Raw genomic sequence first — 18994 nt, 5'->3', positions numbered from 1 at the left:
GGATACTTCTATCCTCTGGTCCAAGCATCTACCCAGGGGCAGATTCTCTGCAAGCTCTTTAACACACCCATACCTAGCTTCCACTTGTATACCTCCAGTGACGGGGAGCTCACTACCTGACAGAGCAAGTCATTCCAACACTGGCTGTCACTCTTCTTCCAGGAGATAACCCTGCACCTGGCTGGCTGCAGTTACCACACGCCTTCCCTTCCTCAGGGAGAGCAACCCAGTCCTCCTCCAAGCTCCTCACGGCGGATGTGGTTTGCAGACCCCTCACTTCCCCACAAAGCACAGTGCCCAGGAGGAACGCAACCTCCCCCGTGGACTGTCCCTCTCCATCTGCACCCTCACTCCCCCTGGCTAGCATGCTCCCAGTAATGTGGCTGAAGACTGACTTCCTGACTCCTGGGTCACAGCCCACACCCGCCAGTGATGCCGCCTGTGAAACCCCTTCCCCCAAAAATGCATCTTTGTCCATCTCCAAAGATCCACGGGCCAAGGGGTCTGAGCTTGCGCAGTCCTCACAGCCACCTTGGGAAGTCTTGCTCCCATTTTACAGATAGGAACACTGAGGCACAAAGAGGTGAAGCCATGGCTTACAAGTAGCACAGCAGGAATTCCAGCTATGGCCGGGCACTGGGCTTCCCCGGAATCTGCAGAGGAACTGGTGGGGAAGCTTGCCAACTCCCCTGGGGGAGGCCGAGGATTTCTCTGAGCGGGTGTCCTAGCCCACAGGCACAGCCCCAGAGGCACTAGCAACAAACAGCCGGACAAACGCCCCAGGCCCAGAGAAACCCTACTTGGCCTAAAACCCCGGCTGAGCCCCGCACCAGCCCCAGCCGGACCTACCAGAGGGAATGAAAAACGTGTATCCCTGTTTCAGCTCAATTCTTTGGCATCGCTCCACGCGGTCCCCCAGAAAGATGTCGCTCTGCTTTCCCGACAGCACCCACTCCTCGTACAGGGCCAAGTTGTGCAGGGTCGGCGGGATCAGCCAGAAGATCTGGGGAGGGAAAGGAAGCAGTCAGCTGCAGAAGAGGCTGAGGCCAAGGCCAAAGAGACAGCCCCACCTGCCAGTGTGGCGGTGGTACATGAGGGGGGAGGCGCCACCCTTGGACCCCCTCCGAGGCCAGTCCCAGAGGCTCTCTGAGGAGGTGGCCAGGCTGTGCCTGTAGGGACTCTCCATTCTGGCCGAGGTGCTGGGCTGGGGATACTTCCTGCACTTGGTGGAACATTCCTGCTCCCGAGCCACAGGCTTGTCTGCGAGCTGGGGGGAAGGAGAGCAGGGGAATTTCCGAAGCTGTATGATAAAATGACCCAATAAATAAACCCAGCTTGTGCTCACTTTGGAAGAGGAGGAAAAACATCTGGAATCCAGTGGGCTGACTTCCTCCCAGAATTTCTTCCAGCGCGTTCAGTTAAAACAGATGCACGTGCAGACCCAGACACGCGGGGTGGCACACCCACCAGTGCAGGGACTCCTGCGCCCCCAGACGGACGTGCAGACAAAGGCAGACACAACGCACACGCCCCACATGCACAGCCGGCCTATTCTCTTGGGGTGATGTCTGTCCCAGGTGCGAAATGTTCTTGGGGTCCTGGAGGCTTGTGGAGCTGGCAGCCGGCTTAGAAGCTAGAAGGGGCCGGTGCTGGAGCTGAGGAATGAGTGTGGAAGTGCCTGGGGTCCAAACAGGCAGCTGGGTGTGCCTGGGATGCAAATGAGCTGACCTTGACCTTTCCCACTAGGGGAAGACAGAGACAGGGCGTGGCCACAGGGGATGCAGTGGCCCTAAAACTACCACAGGGCAGGGCTGGCTGGGAGGGGCCAGGCCAAAGGAAGGGGAAAGGTGAGGGAGTCCCTCCCTACTCTCACAGCCTGAGGAACACGGGAAACCAAGAGACACACTGGAACTCACCTTCCCTCCCCGGAAGACATGGTACCAGACGGAAGTGCCTCCAAAGTCGATGTGGAAGTCAGTGAAGCAACCTTTGACGCTCATCAGACAGTACCTGCAGCACCGGGAAACCCACGTCAATGCCTGCATCCCAGGAGGCGAGCGGGCCCTTGAGGTGCCCGACTGCTGCCCTCTCAGAAACGCCGACTCTGGCAAATTGCTCTTCTTCGTCTTTTTTTTCTAAATCCAAATCTAACTGGAAGCCCCTGGAATCAGGCGACCGATCTCAAGCCCCAGAGGCTGGGGGCAGCAATTTTGTTTTCAGGTTCCTGCAAGAGCTGACAGCCCATGGCCACTGCACTCCCTCCTCGCTGCAGCTTCTGCCCTTGCTCCACCCTACCCCCCCCCCCCCCGCCCAGGAAGGGGCGTCCTCTCTGTTCCTGCACAGCTCTGACACCTGCAGTTCTCCCAAGCTGCCAGACCCCTTTGTAGCAGCTGGGCATCCTGGAATTCAGTTGGAATCCACCTGCACGGCTTGCCAATCACCAGTTCTCAGTCATTCAACCAGTGTGGTCCAGCCCTGAGGCATGCATGGCATTGAGAGAAATGCAGAAGACAGCGTAAGACCCCTGTCCTTAAGGATGTGCCACTCTAACAGGGCAACAGTGCACAGAAGCTACATGGCGAGATGAGCAGCAATACGGCTAGAAAGGACAGGATGCCAGCCACAAAAGACCACACGGTGTATGTTCCACGTCTGGAGAGCACAGGGGTGGTGGCCAGGAGTGTGCTGTGGGGGTGTGGCGAGGGACTGCTAATGGTACAGGGCTTAATTCTAAAATAGACTATCATTTTGAGACTTCTAAAAAACCCCTGAATTGCACACTTTTAGTGAGTGAATGGTAAGTGAATTTACATCTCCATAAAGCTGTTGAAAATTTTTAAAAAGGTCAAAGGATTAAGAGAAGACCCTGGAACTGTAGGGGCAAGCGGAGAGAGAGCCTGAGCCTTAGGGGCTGGGACAGAGGGCGAGCATCCAGGGAGAGAAGGAACCTGCCAGCGGCTCCCCTCCCTCTGAGCGCCAGTAGGCGCTGCACAGAACACCCTTCCTTGCAGGAACCTGCCGGTCCCCCTCCTGTCCCATGTACTGCCTTCTTCAGGGTGGGCAGAGCTGGAGGAGGAGGGGGCACGGAGCAGGCTTCCAAACCCAGGCCTGGCAAACAAGGTGCCAGGGCCCCCCTCCCTGCCAGTTACCCCTTCCCACAAGAGCCCCGGGTGGCGCGGCCAGGGCAGCCTCCCCACCGCTCATACCCATGCACCTTGGCGCCTCCGGGGCCCCGCACACACATGCTTACCCCACTGACCTCTTTTCCCTGCTGCACTTTGCTTTTCCGAGGTTTGGGGGAGAGGGGAGGAACGGGGCGGGGACGGGCAGGGAGGAGCCAGCAGCAACCCCGAGTGGAAATAATGGGGACGTGGGGCTGAGCTGGCTGGAAGGCGGGAGGGCTCTAGGGCCCCCCTCCCTCTGCCTGCCTTTTGCACCTCGCGTTCAGGTGGACCCGGGGCTCGGCAGTATGCAGGCGGCGTGCCCCGCGTCCCTCCTCCCGATAGGCTGGAAGGAGCCTTAACCATGTGTCTGCAGGAGGCTGACAAATCAGAAGGCCTCCCCGTACATCAGAGCCCCGCTGCCTAGCAACCCCTTCGGAGGGGTGTAGTTGACAGCACAGGACGCAGGCTGTCACGAAGCTGGCACCAGGGTTGCTGAAGTCCCGACTCGGAGCTCCACGCCCTCCCTGCCCGCCAGCCCACAGCAGCCCAGCCCCATCAGGGCCCCAGCCTGAAGGCCTGGGTGACCCTCTTCTCTCCCAGGAACTGGAAAGGTGGGGGGGGCCTGAACCTACCCCACCCCCATGAACCACATCGGCCTCTTCTTGTTAAATACCACTTCAAAATATTAGTCCTGGTTTTCCTAAAAACCACCTCTTCGTTGTGGCTTTTCTCTCTCTTTTAAAAATCTAACCTTGGTTTCCACCCCCCTCCAGGCCCGAGCTGAACACAGTCGAGGGAAAACAATTTAAGTGCGTGTGGGGTGGAGCCAGGAGGACCAGCCTAGCTCTGGCTGCAGCCAGATGCCCACTCTGTCCCCACAGCAGAGAGGACCAAAGAGGAACGTGGCTGTGGGGCTCCAGGCCCAGGGCTGCCAGGCCGCCCAGCCCAGCCTCCCCCCAGCAGCCCCCAGCCCAGGTTCCCCAGCACGTGTAGAATGGGAATCCTTGGGAACTGCTGCTGCTCTAAGCAAGGAAAGTTCTCCGAGTTGAGCTCCTGTCTGATCTGCCCCGAGGATCACCCTGCAGCGTGCACGGAGGCCCCTCCCACGCAGGTCAGGGGACCACTTCCAGATCCCCTCTCCTGAAGAAGGCCCCCTCCTCCCAGCGTCCCTGGTGCGGGGCCTAGGCTGCCCCTCCTCCCCGCCCCTCCCACCCGGACACAGCTGAGTATCGGGGCCGCCCGGGTGGCTGTGACAGGGCTGCTTTGTCCCGGTCCAAGCAGCCAGCAGGCCACCCCTGGCTCCGTCCAGGCGCTGACTCCGGGTCCCCCCTCCCTGCTCGCTCTGGCGTGACGCCTTTGCACTGACCTCTACAGCTTCCTCTTCCCAAGCACACCGCAGTCACATGGGCACCCCGGCTCGGTGCCACGGCAGCTAAGCTCTCTCCCTGCTGCCGGCCGACAGCCGGGCTTCCGTCTCGGCCTCGCAGGCTTCCCGCCTGGGGAAGCCGCACCCCTGACACCCCCACAGCGCAGGTGGCTTCTGTGTAGGAGGGCACCCTCCAAGTTGGCCGCTGAATATTAGGAGCCCCGGAGCTAAGCCCTTGGGGGGTTCCCGCCCTGCACCGGCCCTGGCTGGCTGGGAGAGCCGTAAGGGGGGGGGGGGGCGCTGCACCTGCAGCACCAACTTTGGGGCGCTGCCTGGGGGTCTGAGAAGGCGGAGTGGCCGCACCCCGCCCTTTTCCCTCCAACTTGGCGAAACTCTCCCCCTCCCGGGGGGGGGGGGGGCGCCAGGCGGCGTCCCCTCGGGAAGAAGGCTAGCTGGAGGGGGGCTGCAGGCTGGCACCGGTGGCGGGCTGGAGGCGCGCGCGCGCTCCACTCTTGCACCCGGCCCCGGGAGACACAAAGAGCTGCTCCGAGACGCCGACCGTGCCGCCTGCGAGCGGGAGGCCACCCACACCCCGCCCCGCGCGCCACAAAGGAGCGGGACGCAGCGCGGGGACGCCCGCCCGGCCCGCCCAGCGGCCCGCGGTTACCCTCGGCGGCGGCGGCAGCGGCGCGGCTCCCGGGCGTCCCCTTCGGCGGCGGAGGCTCGACGCGCGCCCGGTCCTGGCGGCGACACGAGCCGGGCCCCCTCCACGGCGCTGCCAGGCCCCTGCCGAGGACGCTGGGGCCCCCGCTCGCTGCCTTCCGTCCTCGGGGAGCCGGACGCAGCCTGCGCTCATCCCCGAGCTGAAACTGAACACCGGCGCGGCGCGGCGGCCGCCAGGGAGGCGGAGGGAGGCCGCGGCGGCGACAGGGAAGCGCCGGGCCAGCGCCAGGGGACGCCGCGGCCGCCCCCTCGTCCCGGCCGCGTGGGGGCACCAGGCCAGCGCCCCCACGCCCGCTCCACCGGCGACGGCTAGTGGACCCTCGCGCCCGCGTTTTCCCGGAGCGTGGATGCCGCTGGCTGCTGGGTGCTGGCCCAGCGCAGCCACCTTTCTTCAGTGTGCAGCTCCGCTACAGCAAGGACCAGAGCGGGGGATTGAGGGAGTGGCAGCTCAGGGGTTGCGGGGACGCGCTGGGACCCCAGACCCCACCGGCTGTGTGATCCCGGGCAACTTGCATGCTCTCTCTGAGCCATCTCCTCCCTCGTAACGTTGGGGGAGGCGACTTGCAAGTTGCACTCTGCCTTCTAAGGCGCTGTTAGTGCTCCTGCCCCTGCCCCTGCCTGCCTGGCGGCTAGCTGTGCACCCCCACACCCCAGAATCACTGTGGGAATCCACTGAGCTGAATACCCAGTAGCCAGAAACCATGCTACTTAGGTAATTTAATCTAAATTTCACAAGCTTGTGAGTCCCGGGCTGTTCCCAACGTTGAGACGAGGAAGCCTCAGACGTTGAGGCTCAGAGGCTGGGCTCCTGGCCCTGGTCGCCAGCTTGCTAAGTGGCGGTGCTCACCCCAGCAGCCTGTCTCCGGAGTCTCTCAGCCCTTCTCCCCCGGGGTCTACCTGAGGGAACTCCAGTGCAGAGCTAGGGTTGCAGGCAAACCTGAAAGACCGACTTCCGGCTGAAGGAGGCCATCCAGCTCAAATCAGAAGCCCCACCCTCTGCTCCCACCCTGTCACACCCTGCCCCTAAACCACAAGGGGGCAGGAGACGGTCACCGAGCCTCTGCAGAGGCAGGCAAGCTGCACAGCGCTGCCCAACAGCAGAGAACCAGAGCTTCTAATTGGTAAATGATAAGAGCTGTTTCTCCCTGAAAACAACCCGTCGTCCTCACTTTAGGGACAAGGACACTGAAGCCGTTTCACAGTGGTCAAGGGCCTGGCCAGGTGTTGCTCCCTGGCGTCACTTCGGGCAGAGAACAGCCATTAGTACCTTGCTGGTGGCAGGCCATAAACTCTTTGGAACTGCTGGGATTTCTTAGCACATGCATGTCTTGCTTATTTTAAAGACACATTAACTCAGGCAGGGGTCCTTGGGCAGGCACTTTGTCTGGTTGTGGGGTTAACTGAGCTTGGAGCGGACCACCCTGAGAGCTGGACCAGGCTGTCCACGTGAGAGCACTTTTAGTCACAAACGCCTCAGCTCCTTGATGGCAGGGACCATATCCAATCGTTTGGTGTAAACGCAGTACCCAGAAACAAACTGAAAATCACTGTCGTCGGCCGTGTGGCACTGGACCAATCTCCTCCTCCCAGGGACTCGGCATCCCTGTTGGAGGGACCAGACAGGGGCTTCTACTTGGCTGCTTTGTGGTCAAACCAGGGAATTTCTCAAGTCCAGCTTCTCTAGTTGTCCAAAAGCCCCACTAGCCCCTGCTGTCTTACCCACAGCCTGAACCAATGTGAACTTCTGTCCTTGTCTGTAAAAGGGAGACAGACACCCACCTCCAGAATGGCTGAGGTATGCATGCCAGGTGTCTGAATTGGCAGCTGGCTTCAGGCACGACAGCACAGAGAACCCTGGCTTTATTTGTTTCTCTTTTAAAGGTGGAGAAGAGAGAAAGCCAGGAATGGAGAGGCCTGGGGTCTGGGGAATGGCCCACGGCCTCCTCCCCGTTGTCACTCTCCCTGCCTGACTCATGACCCAGGGATGGCCATTTGTGATGCCAGCAACCACGGCTGACAGGAGGGCGGCTCCGGGTCGAGAAGTGAATGCGGGCCGCGGAGGAAAAAGCCCCACACAAGCCTGAGGGAGGGTGGACTGGGGAGCAGAGAGTGCCAAATTCCAACAAGGCCAGATGGACAAACATCTTGTCCCACACGGGGATCACACCTCACATTTCACACCTACTGCACACTCCATCTTCCCCTCAGCACGGGAGGGAGGCGGGGCGAGCATGATGGCAACGCCTCCACCCCTTTGTAGGCTCCAAGAGGAGGTGAAAGGGAGCAGCCTGCTGGTCCCAGGGCTCGTTTTCTTCTCTGGGTTTTAGCTTCTCCACCCCAGATTTTCCCTCAGTCCCTCCCGCTACCCCTCAGAAAGCACGTGGGGAGAAAAAGGCATTCAACTCTCAATTTTCTGGGGCCAACCATATGCTGCAGGCAGAGTCTCCTTTGTGCTGGGCACTTAAGCTCCTTTACTGCTTGTCAGACCACACCCAGCAAACGCTGGTGAGCAACAGGAGCAGAGGAAGAGGAGGGGAGAGCCCCTCATCCCTTTCTAGAAGGTTCTACCATCTCTAAGGGTCTTACATGAAACCTAGGGGGAGCTTTGGTGACACGTCCACAAATCCCTTGTCACTCTTCCTTCAAGAGAGAGAGGGCTGGACTTGCCAGATTGCTTTTAATTAACAGAGCACGGGGAAAACCAACACTAGGTGACCTTCAAAATTAGGTCACAAAAGGCACCGTGGCTTCCTCCTTGGTTTGTCTCCAATCCCGTGCTCGGAGGAACCAGCCATGAGGATGCTCAGGCAGCCCTGCAGAGTGCTCCAAGTGTGAGGAGCTGAGGCCTCCGCCAACAGCCATGTGAGTGTGGCGTCTTAGAAGTGGATCCTCGGGCCCTGGTGGAGCCAACTCACGGCCCAGCCACCCAGCTAAGCCACTGCAGGACTCCTGAGCTAAAGGAACTGTGAGATAATGTTCATTGTTTTAAGCTGCTGTTGTGGCTCAGCAGGTTGGCATCCCATGAGTGCCAGCTGGAGTTCCAGCTGCTCCACTTCCAATCCAGCTCCCTGCTAATGTGCTTGGGAAAGCAGCAGAAGATGGCCCAAGTACATGAGCCCTAACACCCATGTGGGAAACCTGGATGAAGTTCCAGGATCCAGGCTTCAGCCTGGTCCAGCCCAAGACATTGCAGCCATCTGGGGAGTGAAGCAGCAGGTAGAAGATCTCCCTTTCCCTCTCTAAGTCTGCCTTTCAAATAAATAAAATGAGTTTTTAAAAAGAAGATATTTTGGTGCAAAAAAGTTGATATCCATTGCATAGTTTTTCTCATAATACACATTTACTTTAAAGTCAGAGAGAGAGATCTTCCATCCACTGGTTCATTCCCCGAATGGCCACAGTGGCTGGGGCTGGGCCAGGCTGAACGAAGGAACCTGGAATTCCATCCAGGTCTCCCATGTGGGTGGCAAGGGCCCAGGCACTTGGGTCATCTTCTGCTGCTCCTCCCAGGCCATTAGCAGGGAGCTGGATTGGAAGTGAAGCAGCAGGGACTCGAACCGGCATCACAGGAGGAGGCTTTACCTCCTACTGCCACAGTGGTGGGCCCATAATATGCATTTTCCATGAGAGTTTTGAAGACCTCTTCTATGCATAGATCTCAACATTTTTTGCACTAAAATGAACAAATCTGTTAATTCCTTTTTTTCTTGAACTTTTTGAAGTGTCCTTGTACATTAATATCCCCCTTGCACAACTCATGTCTCCCATGAAGTTGCAACCATGCCCTTGACCCCTGTCACCATGCCCTGCCTTGAAACTCCTAGGCTGCTCCCGCCCACTGATCAAGATGCGTGTCTGCAGCATGCTACCCTCCCCCCAATGCAAAGGGGAGCCATCAGCCATCTCCACTGTGCAGGCGCCTCCAGCGTGGAAGCCCTGCGGTTTCCAGAAACAACGTCATTTTAATTCAATTCTGCAGACCCATTCCAGGTGGGATCTTTACCTGGAGGTGGGAGAGTACATTACAGATCAGCGTTCTTTTCAGCCAAACAAATGGACTATTTCTGAGGTGGCAGTGTCCTTCCTAACAAGGTTCAAATCCTTAAACATGTTCCCGTGGCTACTGACAGGCTTTGTAAATCTGTTTGCCGTGCAATTTTTAACCCATGCACCGGAGGAGACATGTGATCCTAGAAAAACTGTGCGTGAGCCCTTTTGTTTTTTGATAAATCAGACAGGATCCTAAAGGTATTAATAGTGCTTGCTATTTAAAGGACTCCTTGAAAGAAAGCGAAGAAGATAGTGAGCATCTCTGCGAGGCAAAGCAGTCATTAACTCATCGAGATCTGTGCCCCCCAGTGCCACTCTGTCTTCCCTGTGTTGTCCCTGTCCTATCCCGGTCCCATCTCTGTCTGCCTGACCATGCGGCCGCCTCCTCATGACCACCCAGCCCCACCTCCTGCAGGCCCCAAGGCATCAGCAGGATGCTGAAGAAAAACCTCGGCGTGTCCTTCTCCGCTTAAAACCATGGGACTTAAAACCTGTGCTCAGGGAAGGACGGCGAGTCAGGCCCCATCAGCCTGCTGCCCTCACCCTGCCCCAGCTCTGGCAACTCCCCCATGCTTCCTGGCCATCCCAGCTCCTCTGCACCCAGCAGGGAAGCGCTTCCCAGTGCTCCCCATGCAAGGGTCCCCTGGAGCCCTCCAGACCCCAGCTCTGGATGCGGCTCCTGGCCTCTGGGGCCACGTGAGTTCCCTGATGTGAGCTCCATAGCACTGCAGGCCACAGTACAAACTTCCATTTGCTTCTATGACGACTGGATTGGCATCCGTCCTCCCTCCTAGAGGACAGGGGCCTCCTCTGGTTCTGTCTCTCCTGGGTTCCCCAATCAGACGTTCAACACTCAGTTGCTGAATGGACCCATCAATCACTCAATTAATCCATAAGCCGTCCTCTGCTTGGAACTCATCTCTGGGCCCCATATCCTTTCTCCCAGCTCTCTCCTCCTAGTTCCTCCAAGGGCCTGTGTACTTCCTTCCTCCTTCCCTCCCTACTTCCTCCCACCTCCTCTGTTTATCTAAAGTCCAAGTCACGTGCACACCTCTCCACTCCCCAAGCCTTCCTGACTACAGAAAGGCTTCCCCCAGCCAAAATGCTGTCCCTTTGCTAGGATTTGAGCTGCTGCAGCGCTGGCCATCACAGCCCATTCTCCAGCACGCATGGTCTCTAGTCTTGATCATTATTTTTGTCTTCCCCATCCCAGGGGCTCTGTAAATTGTGCTGTGATGGAAACAGAACAGACCAAATTGAAAACGAACCCAGCTACCCTCCCTCGCCACCTGGAGCCTGGCCTTTGCCTGTGAGGCTGCCCAGATGCAGGCGGGGGTAGGGAGCTTTGGCTCTGGAGGGCAAGAAAAAGGCCTGCGAAGTAATCCGAGAGACAGCCTGAAAGCAAAACCCCGAGGGCTGGGAGCCGGGCGTGCTGGCCTCCCTTACAAGGCCTGGCATGCGGTCCGCACTCAATATGCACTGAATGAAGGGCCGAATGAATGGAAAGTTCACAGCCTTGAAGCTCCTGGGGGCACTGCTGGCAGCAGGGCTGAGCACAGAGGATGCTAATGGAGTCGGGGCTGCCAGCACCAGCTCTTCTAGGAAGCCCAGAGCGCCAGGCCTGCCTGGGCCAGGCAGCATCTCCTTTCGCTTTTGGGGATGGAAAGACGGAGGGTTTGAGATGGTGGGAACCGCAACGGAGACTTCCTCCTCCTCCTCCCGCACCTTGAGGCCATGACCGGGGCCTCCTTCCTGGCCCAGACCCAACCTCCTGCTTGCAGGACATCACCTAAGCTACCTCTGGCGAGTAAGAGGCCCCTGGGTTTACACTGGGAAAGATTCTGCTGCATCAGAGGTCTCAGGTCTCAGCACCAAGGAACAGGCAAGCACCAGACCCCTCCCCGTCCCTTGCCAAAAGCAGAGCATTGTGGGCAGGTCCTTCTGAAAACACCCACTCTCAGAATATGCAGGAACGTGGAGGGAGCAGACCAACGTTCCACAAGCACACATGCAGACACACACGCCTCCCGTCTCTCCTCCTTGGGTCACATCCTGCTGGGGAACCCGACAGGGAGGCCCACGTGCCATCTCAGTGGAGAGTCCAGCTCCAGAAATGAAAGAGCCCCTGCATTCCACAGATGCAAGACACCACCTGCCCACACCAAGACCCCCACCCCACAGGTCCCGGCTGTGCCCTTGTAGGGCTGTGGCCCAGCCCAGCTTAGTCCTTCAGTTCTGAAGGCAGCAGCTGCACAGCAGTGCTCAGGTCAGCAGGGGAGGGCTGTGCCTCCTCACAGCCTCCCCACGGCCAAGGTCACCCTCCCCTGTCCCCGCCAGCCAGGCAGTCCTACTTCTTCACTTTCGGGTACTTCATCTCTGCGATGGCGTTCGTGGCTTCCGTCTGCTTCTCCTTCAGGTGCTGGGGCCACATGTTGTCCACCCAGTCCACCAGGTCCACCTGAAAGCCAGACCACTGTCAGCCCTCGCAGGCTCCACTGCCAGGCCAGCCACCGATGCCCCCCTTTGCCCTGGGCAGTCTTTTGGTGCCTTTAATTGGGCCCCCTACCCATTCTTCTTGCCTCAGCCTGCACTGGAGCCAAAAGTCTCCTCCCAACATTCCCTCCCGCCTCCCGCAGGGGGCCAGCTGAGGCCAGAGGCACAGGAGGCAGGCAAGGTGATGTGACAGGTGCCAGGGGAAGGGCCTGCAACCAGGCGCCTACCACAGTGGGACGCTTGACCAAGTGCTCCAACTTGGTGTGGCTGAACTCGAGGCTGATGACGTTGTACAGCTTGTCCCGCTGGGCCTCGGGGGTCTCATAGTAGCGCACGAACTGGGACATGCTCATCTCCGTGCCTTTCTGGGTGTTCACGTCCATCACATCCACCAGCCGCCGGCTCCCTGAGGGTAGAACCCAAATGCAGCTTGCTCCTGCCAGCCTACGGCTCCAGATCCGGCTCAGGAGCCCCCAACTAAGCTACGCCTGCTCCTCAGCTCTGAGGGCTCCCCATGCTCCCCAGCTCTGTTCTGTGTCTTCCCAGAGACCTTGCCCTGGCAGTTGTCCTTAGCCAGCCCTTTTGAAGCCCAGTTGCTGCCCTCTACCACAGCTGCCCATCGTTACTGCTCTGCGAGACGACTCCAAGGGTCATCTTCCTGAGGGGTCCCTGGCTGCCCCTCCCGCCTGCCACACTGCTGTCAGGGTGAGCTTTCTGCAAGAGGCCTGACCTGACACTCCTCCTTCCTTAAAACCTTCAACTTCTCCCCAGCACCTAGCAAAGAATCTCTTAGCACAGCACTCAAGGCCTTTCTCTTTGCTCCCAGCACTCGGGGGAAGGGGCTGATTCACAGTCTCCCCTCCCCAGCCTGCGGCACCAGCAAAGTTACTAGACTTCTCTGAGCCTCTCAGTCTGCAGCTTGACTACTGCCTGGATGGACTGTTTGGGTGAACTCTCACAATGACCGTGGAAGTACTTGGCACAGTGCTTGGCTCCCCGTTTTATTCCCTGGCCCTAATCACAGTCCCCAGTGGCCATACCGCTGTTGTCTACTTTCTTGTTTTCTACGTGTTCCATTTCTGTTGTTCTTCTTAAACATTTAATCATTTTTTTTTAAAAAATGATTTATTTTGTTTATTTGAAAGACAGAGTTACAGAGAGAGGTAGAGCCAGAGAGAGGAGTCTTTCATCTGCTGGTTCACTCCCCAGATGACCACAACGGCCAGAGGTGAGCTGATCCGAAGCCAAGAGCCAGGAGCTTCTTCTGGGTCTCCCACCCAGGTGCAGAGGCCCAAGGAGTTGGGCCGTCTTCCACTGCCTTCCCAGGCCACAGCAGAGAACCGGATTGGAAGCGGAGCATCCAGGACTTGAACTGGCGCCCATATGGGATGTCGGCGCTGCAGGCTGGGGCTTTAACCTGCTGCACCACGGCACTGGCCCCAACGTTTAATCATTTATTTGACAGGCACAGTGAGAGAGAGAGAGAGAGAGAGAGCGCGCTTCCATCCACTGGTTCACTCCCCAAATGCCTGCAATGGTCAAGGCTTGGCCGGATGGAAGCCAGGAGTCAAGAACTCCACCCAGGTCTCCCACGTAGATGGCAGGGCTGAAGTACTTGGGCCACCCTCTTTTTCTTTCCTAGGCACATTAGCAGGAAGCTGGATAGGAAGCGGAGCAGCTGAGACTCCAACTGGTACTCTGATAGGGGATACTAGAGTCACAGGTGGCGTCTTAACACATCGTGCCACAACACCGGACCCTTCCCAGCTGTTCTGTAAGTACCGTGAGGTCCCCCCTTGTCTTCCTCACTGCTCTATCCTAACTGCCAAGAGCAGAGCCTGGCGTGTATGAGGACACTGAAAAAGACTGTGGAAAGTGGAATGAAAAGGTAAGGTTAATTTGGTGCAAAAGTTTTTTGAAATTCATGCAGCTTTTTCATAATACACTTTTTCCATGAACTATTTGAAGCCCCTTGTATAGGAGCCCACTAAACCTTTGTGGTATGAGTGCATAATGCATGTTGGATGTCTTGCCCAGCACGTGACACATGACGTCATGTATGAAGGACAGCTGAACAGAAGACAGACAGCCTCCTGACTCAGGAAAGCCCAACTTTCCAGCTCAGCAGAGAACTCTGCACTCTCACAGCTCCCCAGAGGGGAGGGAACCTTCTGTGCCAGTCTGGGAGCCCCCACTGACTAAGCAACCCTTGAGGAAGTCATGGTCCTTTCTGGGACTCTGCTCATCTGTAAAATGGGGTAAATGTGTCTTCAGCAAAGACAGAATAAAGTGTTTCGAAAGGGAAGACAACAGACAGAAAGCAGAGTGACAAATTCATGGTGACTTACTGTGAAAGCCGGCACCTCCTGTGTGTGAGACCCAAAATAAACAAGAGGGCTGCAGTGGGAAACCTAGCACCAGATACGGAAAGACCTAACTCCCCACTAGTTCAGCAACAGATGGTCCACGGGGACTTAGAGAGATGTAAACCAACAAAGAAAGCGGCGAAAACCCAAAACTAAGAAACTGGGTGACTATCTTGCTCAACACCACAAAAGCTATGGGTACACCAGCCAGGAGCCAGCAAATGACAGCCTGAGGGCCAAATTGAGGCCACTGTCTATATTTCTATGGCCCGCAGCTAAGAAAGGCTTTTGGCATCTCAAAACAATTTTATGATTTATTTATATTTTAATGAATTTTTTTAAAGATTTATTTATTTATTTGAAAGGCAGAGTTACAGAGAAAGAGGGAAAGACAGAGAAAGAGAGAGAGAGAGAATCTTCCTTCCACTGGTTTTATCTCCCAGATGGCTGCAACAGCCACAACACACAATTTTCCCAGGCACATTAGCAGGGAGCTAGATGGGAAGTGAAGCAGCTAGGGCTTGAACCAGCACTCATATGGGATGCTGACATCACAGGCAGTGGCTTAACTGGCTGCGCCACAATGCCAGCCCCCAACATTTTATTTTCTTTTTTAAAGATTTATCTATTTGAAAGGCAGAGTTTGAGTGAGAAAGGGATCTTCCACCTGCTGGTTCACTCTCCAATTGGCCACAACAGCCAGGGCTGAGCAGGCTGAAGCCAGGAGCCAGGACCTTCATCTGGGTCTCCCACATGGGTGGCAGGGGCCACCCCTCACTGCTTTCCCAGGGTCCTTAGCAGGAAGCCGGATTGAAAGTGGAGCAGCCAGGGCTTGAGTCAAGGCTCATATGGGATGCCTGTGTTGAAGGCAGCAGCTTAACCCACTTATGCCACAACACTGGCCCCTAGGTTTTTACATTTTTTTCTTTAAATAAAGAAGTAGGAATCAAAAGAAGAATATTTTATGATGTGAGCATTACATGAAACTCAAACTCCAAATCCCACATATAAAGTTTTCTTGGCATGTGGCCACACTCGTTGGTTTACAGATCGGCTGGGGCTGCTTCCTGCTACAACGGCAGAGCTGAGCAGTTGCAACAGAGACCACGTGGCCACAAAAACCGAAATATTTGCTTAATGGCTCTGTACAGAGAAAGTGTGCCGACCCTTGCACTCTATACAGGCTCTTACTGAACTTGAACGCCAATAGGTTCATAGCTACATGGCCAGCTCTGGCACAGAATCTGCCTTGCAACAGGCCCATGGTCAATATTTGCTGAATAAGTAAACACAGTGCCTTCCACATAGGAACTGAATAACACAAGTAACCCTTAGGTGTGTAGCAGAACTTGGGTGTTTCCATCTGTTGGGTTCAACATGTAATTTTCCCCAAAACCCTGGGAGGTATTTTCAACTGTCTTTGTTTTACAAATGAGGAGACAGAACCCAAAGTTCCCCAAAGGTACTCTTCCTACCAACTATAATCATTAACACTTACTGAGCACACATCAGCACGGGTGGCCTGCTCTCTACACAGGTGTTCCCATTTCCTTTGAAGCAGAACTTCATGGGCAGACATTGCGGCCAGCAGATTAAGCTCCTGCCTGCAATGCTGACACCCCATATGGGTGCCAGTTCAACCCCCAGCTGCTCCACTTCCTATCCAGCTCCCTGCTAATGTGCCTGGAAAAGCAGCAAAAGATGGCCCAAGTACTTGGGCCCCTGCACCCACATGGGAGACCCGGAAGAAGCTCCTGGCTCCTGGCTTTGGCCTGGCCCAGCCCTAGCTGTTGCAACCATTTGGGGAGTGAAGCAGTGGATAGAATATCTCTCTGTCCCTTTCTCTCTCTGTAACTCTGCCTTTCAAATAAATAAATAAATATTAGAAAACATAAATCTATTTTTTTAAATGAACTTCAATTATACCCATTTGACAGATGAGAAACTTGCCAGAGAATGCCCAGTTAGTGAACTGCACAGTTGAGATTGGATGCCAATTCAGCCTAATGCTAGGACATAGTTCTCATCTTGCCCCTTGCAGTACTGAATCCTGGTCAAAGCTGAGGCAGAAAAGCAGATCCAGCCTTCAGTGCCTGGTTCCCTGACCCCAGGTCCCAGGAACTAGACCCAGACAACAACACCCTCACTGCCCCCACTTTTTTTTTTCTGCACCAGAGTGCAGATCCACCAGGGGGCAACCCCGGCCTTTGGCTGGAAATTCCGGCTGTGATCTTGACAGTGCTGGCTGCTTTCCTACCCACAAGATGGAACAGGTGGACTCTGCCCAAGTTTTTCAGGAGCTCCACCTAGCACAAAACCTGCTGTCAGAGCCACCAAGCCCTGCCCCATCTCTGGCCAGACTCCCACCTCTGCCTACCACCCCTCTCTAACCTTGCTCAAAGTCAAGGCCAAGCGGATGTGCTGGGCAGGTAGGAAATGGGACAAAGGGCCCAAAAATCACAGCCCAGAGGCTTCCTGGGAGTCAGCACGGAGGGCCTGCACAATCCAAGATTTTGCAGGGTCACATCCCTGCTGGGCCTGCAGCCAGTGCCTCTAGCTCCTGGGCTTCTGTGAGCATCAGTGTCCCCATCTGTAACCTGTAACACGAGGACAAAACCAGCAGCTCCACGGGGGATTGTCCTGAGGCTTAAATAATGCACCAAAACACACACACACACACACACACACACACAAACACTCAAGTAGGTAGTGTCACCTAATCAACCAATTCCACCCACAAAGACAGCTGGAGAAAGGGAGGTGGTGGAAAGCTGACTTAACTAACCTTAAAGTCAGCAAAATCTCTCTTGGCCAGTTTCAGTGAACTGACCATTTGGAACACTAAACTCAACCAAGACGGCTAAGGGGTGTCGAGGTTTTATGGAGAACAATGAAAATGCTGTATTTTTTTTTTTTTAAAGATTCATGTTTATTTGAAAGGTAGGCTTACAGAGACAGCAAGATCTTCCATCCACTAGTTCACTTCCCAAACGGCCACAATGGTTGAGGCTGAGCCAGGCCCAAGCCAGGAGCCTGTCTCTCCTCCCCCCGCCCCCCCCCCCACCTCATCCCCAACTCTGCCTTTCAAATAAATAAATCTTTAAAAAAAAAAACAAAATGTGTACTATCAGGGCCAGCATTGGAGCGCCATGGGTTGAGCTGCCACTTGATGTTGGCATCACATAATCCCATACTGGAGTGCTGGTTCGAGTCCCACCTGCTCCACTTTAGATACAGCTTTCTGCTAGTGTCCAAGAACTGCCATCCATGTGGGAGACCAAGCTGGGCCTGGTTCCTGGCTTCAGCCAGGCCCAGCTGTGGCTGTTGAAGCCACCTGGGAAGTGAACTAACAGATGGAAGATCTCTTTCTCTGACTTCCAAATAAATAAACTAAATAACTCCTTAAAAAAAAAAAAAAAAAAAGCCTATTATCTCCTTAAAACACATAAGAAGAGAGGCCCAGTGCTGTGGCATGGTAGGTTAAGCCTCCACCTAAGGCACTGGCATCCTATATGTGTGGCAGTTCGTGTCCTGGCTGCTCCATTTCTGATCCAGCTTCCTGCTAATGCACCTGGGAAAGCAGTAAGAGATGGCCCAAGTGCTTGGGCCCCCGCACTATGTGGGAGACATGGAAGAAGCTCCTGGCTCCTGACTTCAGATAGGCCCAGCTCCAGCCATTACAGCCATTTGGGGAGTGAATCAGTGGATGCAAGACTTCTCTGTCTGTCTCTCTCTGTAACTCTGACTTTAAATAAATATATTTTAAAATCCATCTATAACTTAAGAACCACAGTTTCTGTGGCCTTTTAAACATACACACACACCCATACACACCCACCCACCCCCCCACACACACGAAGAAATGTGAATTATTCAGCCATAAAAAGGAATGAGACTCTGACCCAAGCTACAGTGTGGATGAACCTTGAAAACAGGATGCCAAAAAAGACAGACACAAAGGTCACACACTGCATGATTCCATTTGTATGCAATGTCCGGAATGGGTGAGTCTGCAGTGACAGAAAGCAGATTAGTAGCTTACCAAGGGCAGGGGGCGAGCAGATGGAGAATATCTGTTTCGTGGGCACAAGGCAGCCTTCTGGGTGACGCAAATAGTCTTGGGCTAGATGGACATAGTGGCTGCACAATACTGTGAATATACTAAATGCCACCAAATCGCTCACTTTCAAATGGTTAATTTTATACATGAGTTTCGTAAATTATTTCCCAAAAATAACGCAAGGAGGCCGGCGCCGCGGCTCACTAGGCTAATCCTCCACCTAGCGGCGCCGGCACACCGGGTTCTAGTCCCAGTCGGGGCGCCGGATTCTGTCCCGGTTGCCCCTCTTCCAGGCCAGCCCTCTGCTGTGGCCAGGGAGTGCAGTGGAGGATGGCCCAGGTGCTTGGGCCCTGCACCCCATGGGAGACCAGGAAAAGCACCTGGCTCCTGGCTCCTGCCATCGGATCAGCGCGCTGCGCCGGCCGCAGCGCGCCGGCCGCGGCGGCCATTGGAGGGTGAACCAACGGCAAAGGAAGACCTTTCTCTCTGTCTCTCTCTCTCTCACTGTCCACTCTGCCTGTCAAAATAAAATAAAAAAAAAAAAATAAAAAAAAAAATAAAAAAAATAACGCAAGGAGCCGGTGCTGTGGCATAGTGGGTAAAGCTGCCATCTGCAGTGCTGGCATCCCATATGGGCACCAGTTCGAGACCCGGATGCTCCACTTTCCGATCCAGCTCTCTGCTATGGCCTGGAAAAGCAGTAGAAAATGGCCCAATTGCTTGGGCCCCTGCACCCACATACGAGACCTGGAAAAAGCTCCTGACTCCTGGC

At 55.6% G+C, this 18994-nt stretch overlaps 1 protein-coding gene across 14 annotated transcripts in view; it reads right to left on the bottom strand.

The window, feature by feature from the left end:
* KDM2B (lysine demethylase 2B) overlaps positions 1–18994 on the bottom strand; it is a 160972-nt gene that overhangs the window by 74172 nt on the left and 67806 nt on the right. For 11 of the 14 annotated variants that reach the window (XR_011385264.1, XM_017349528.3, XM_070066159.1 and 8 more), the window contains 4 exons: positions 12024–12202; positions 11655–11761; positions 1917–2010; positions 850–1003 (listed from right to left, as the gene is read on the bottom strand). Coding sequence is in view for 13 of the 14 variants with exons in the window: in XM_017349528.3 (XP_017205017.1) it covers positions 850–1003; positions 1917–2010; positions 11655–11761; positions 12024–12202 (534 nt within the window). In the remaining variant the exon portion in view is untranslated. Of the gene's footprint in view, positions 1–849; positions 1004–1916; positions 2011–4530; positions 4829–5197; positions 5897–6100; positions 6222–11654; positions 11762–12023; positions 12203–18994 lie in introns of those variants that run through there. The other 3 variants (XM_017349539.3, XM_051826755.2, XM_017349538.3) reach the window with 3 other exon arrangements.

This window comes from Oryctolagus cuniculus, chromosome 21, assembly GCF_964237555.1.
Source record: "Oryctolagus cuniculus chromosome 21, mOryCun1.1, whole genome shotgun sequence".
In the NCBI taxonomy this organism is placed as follows: domain Eukaryota; kingdom Metazoa; phylum Chordata; class Mammalia; order Lagomorpha; family Leporidae; genus Oryctolagus; species Oryctolagus cuniculus.
This window is presented reverse-complemented; position numbering and strand designations above follow the sequence as displayed.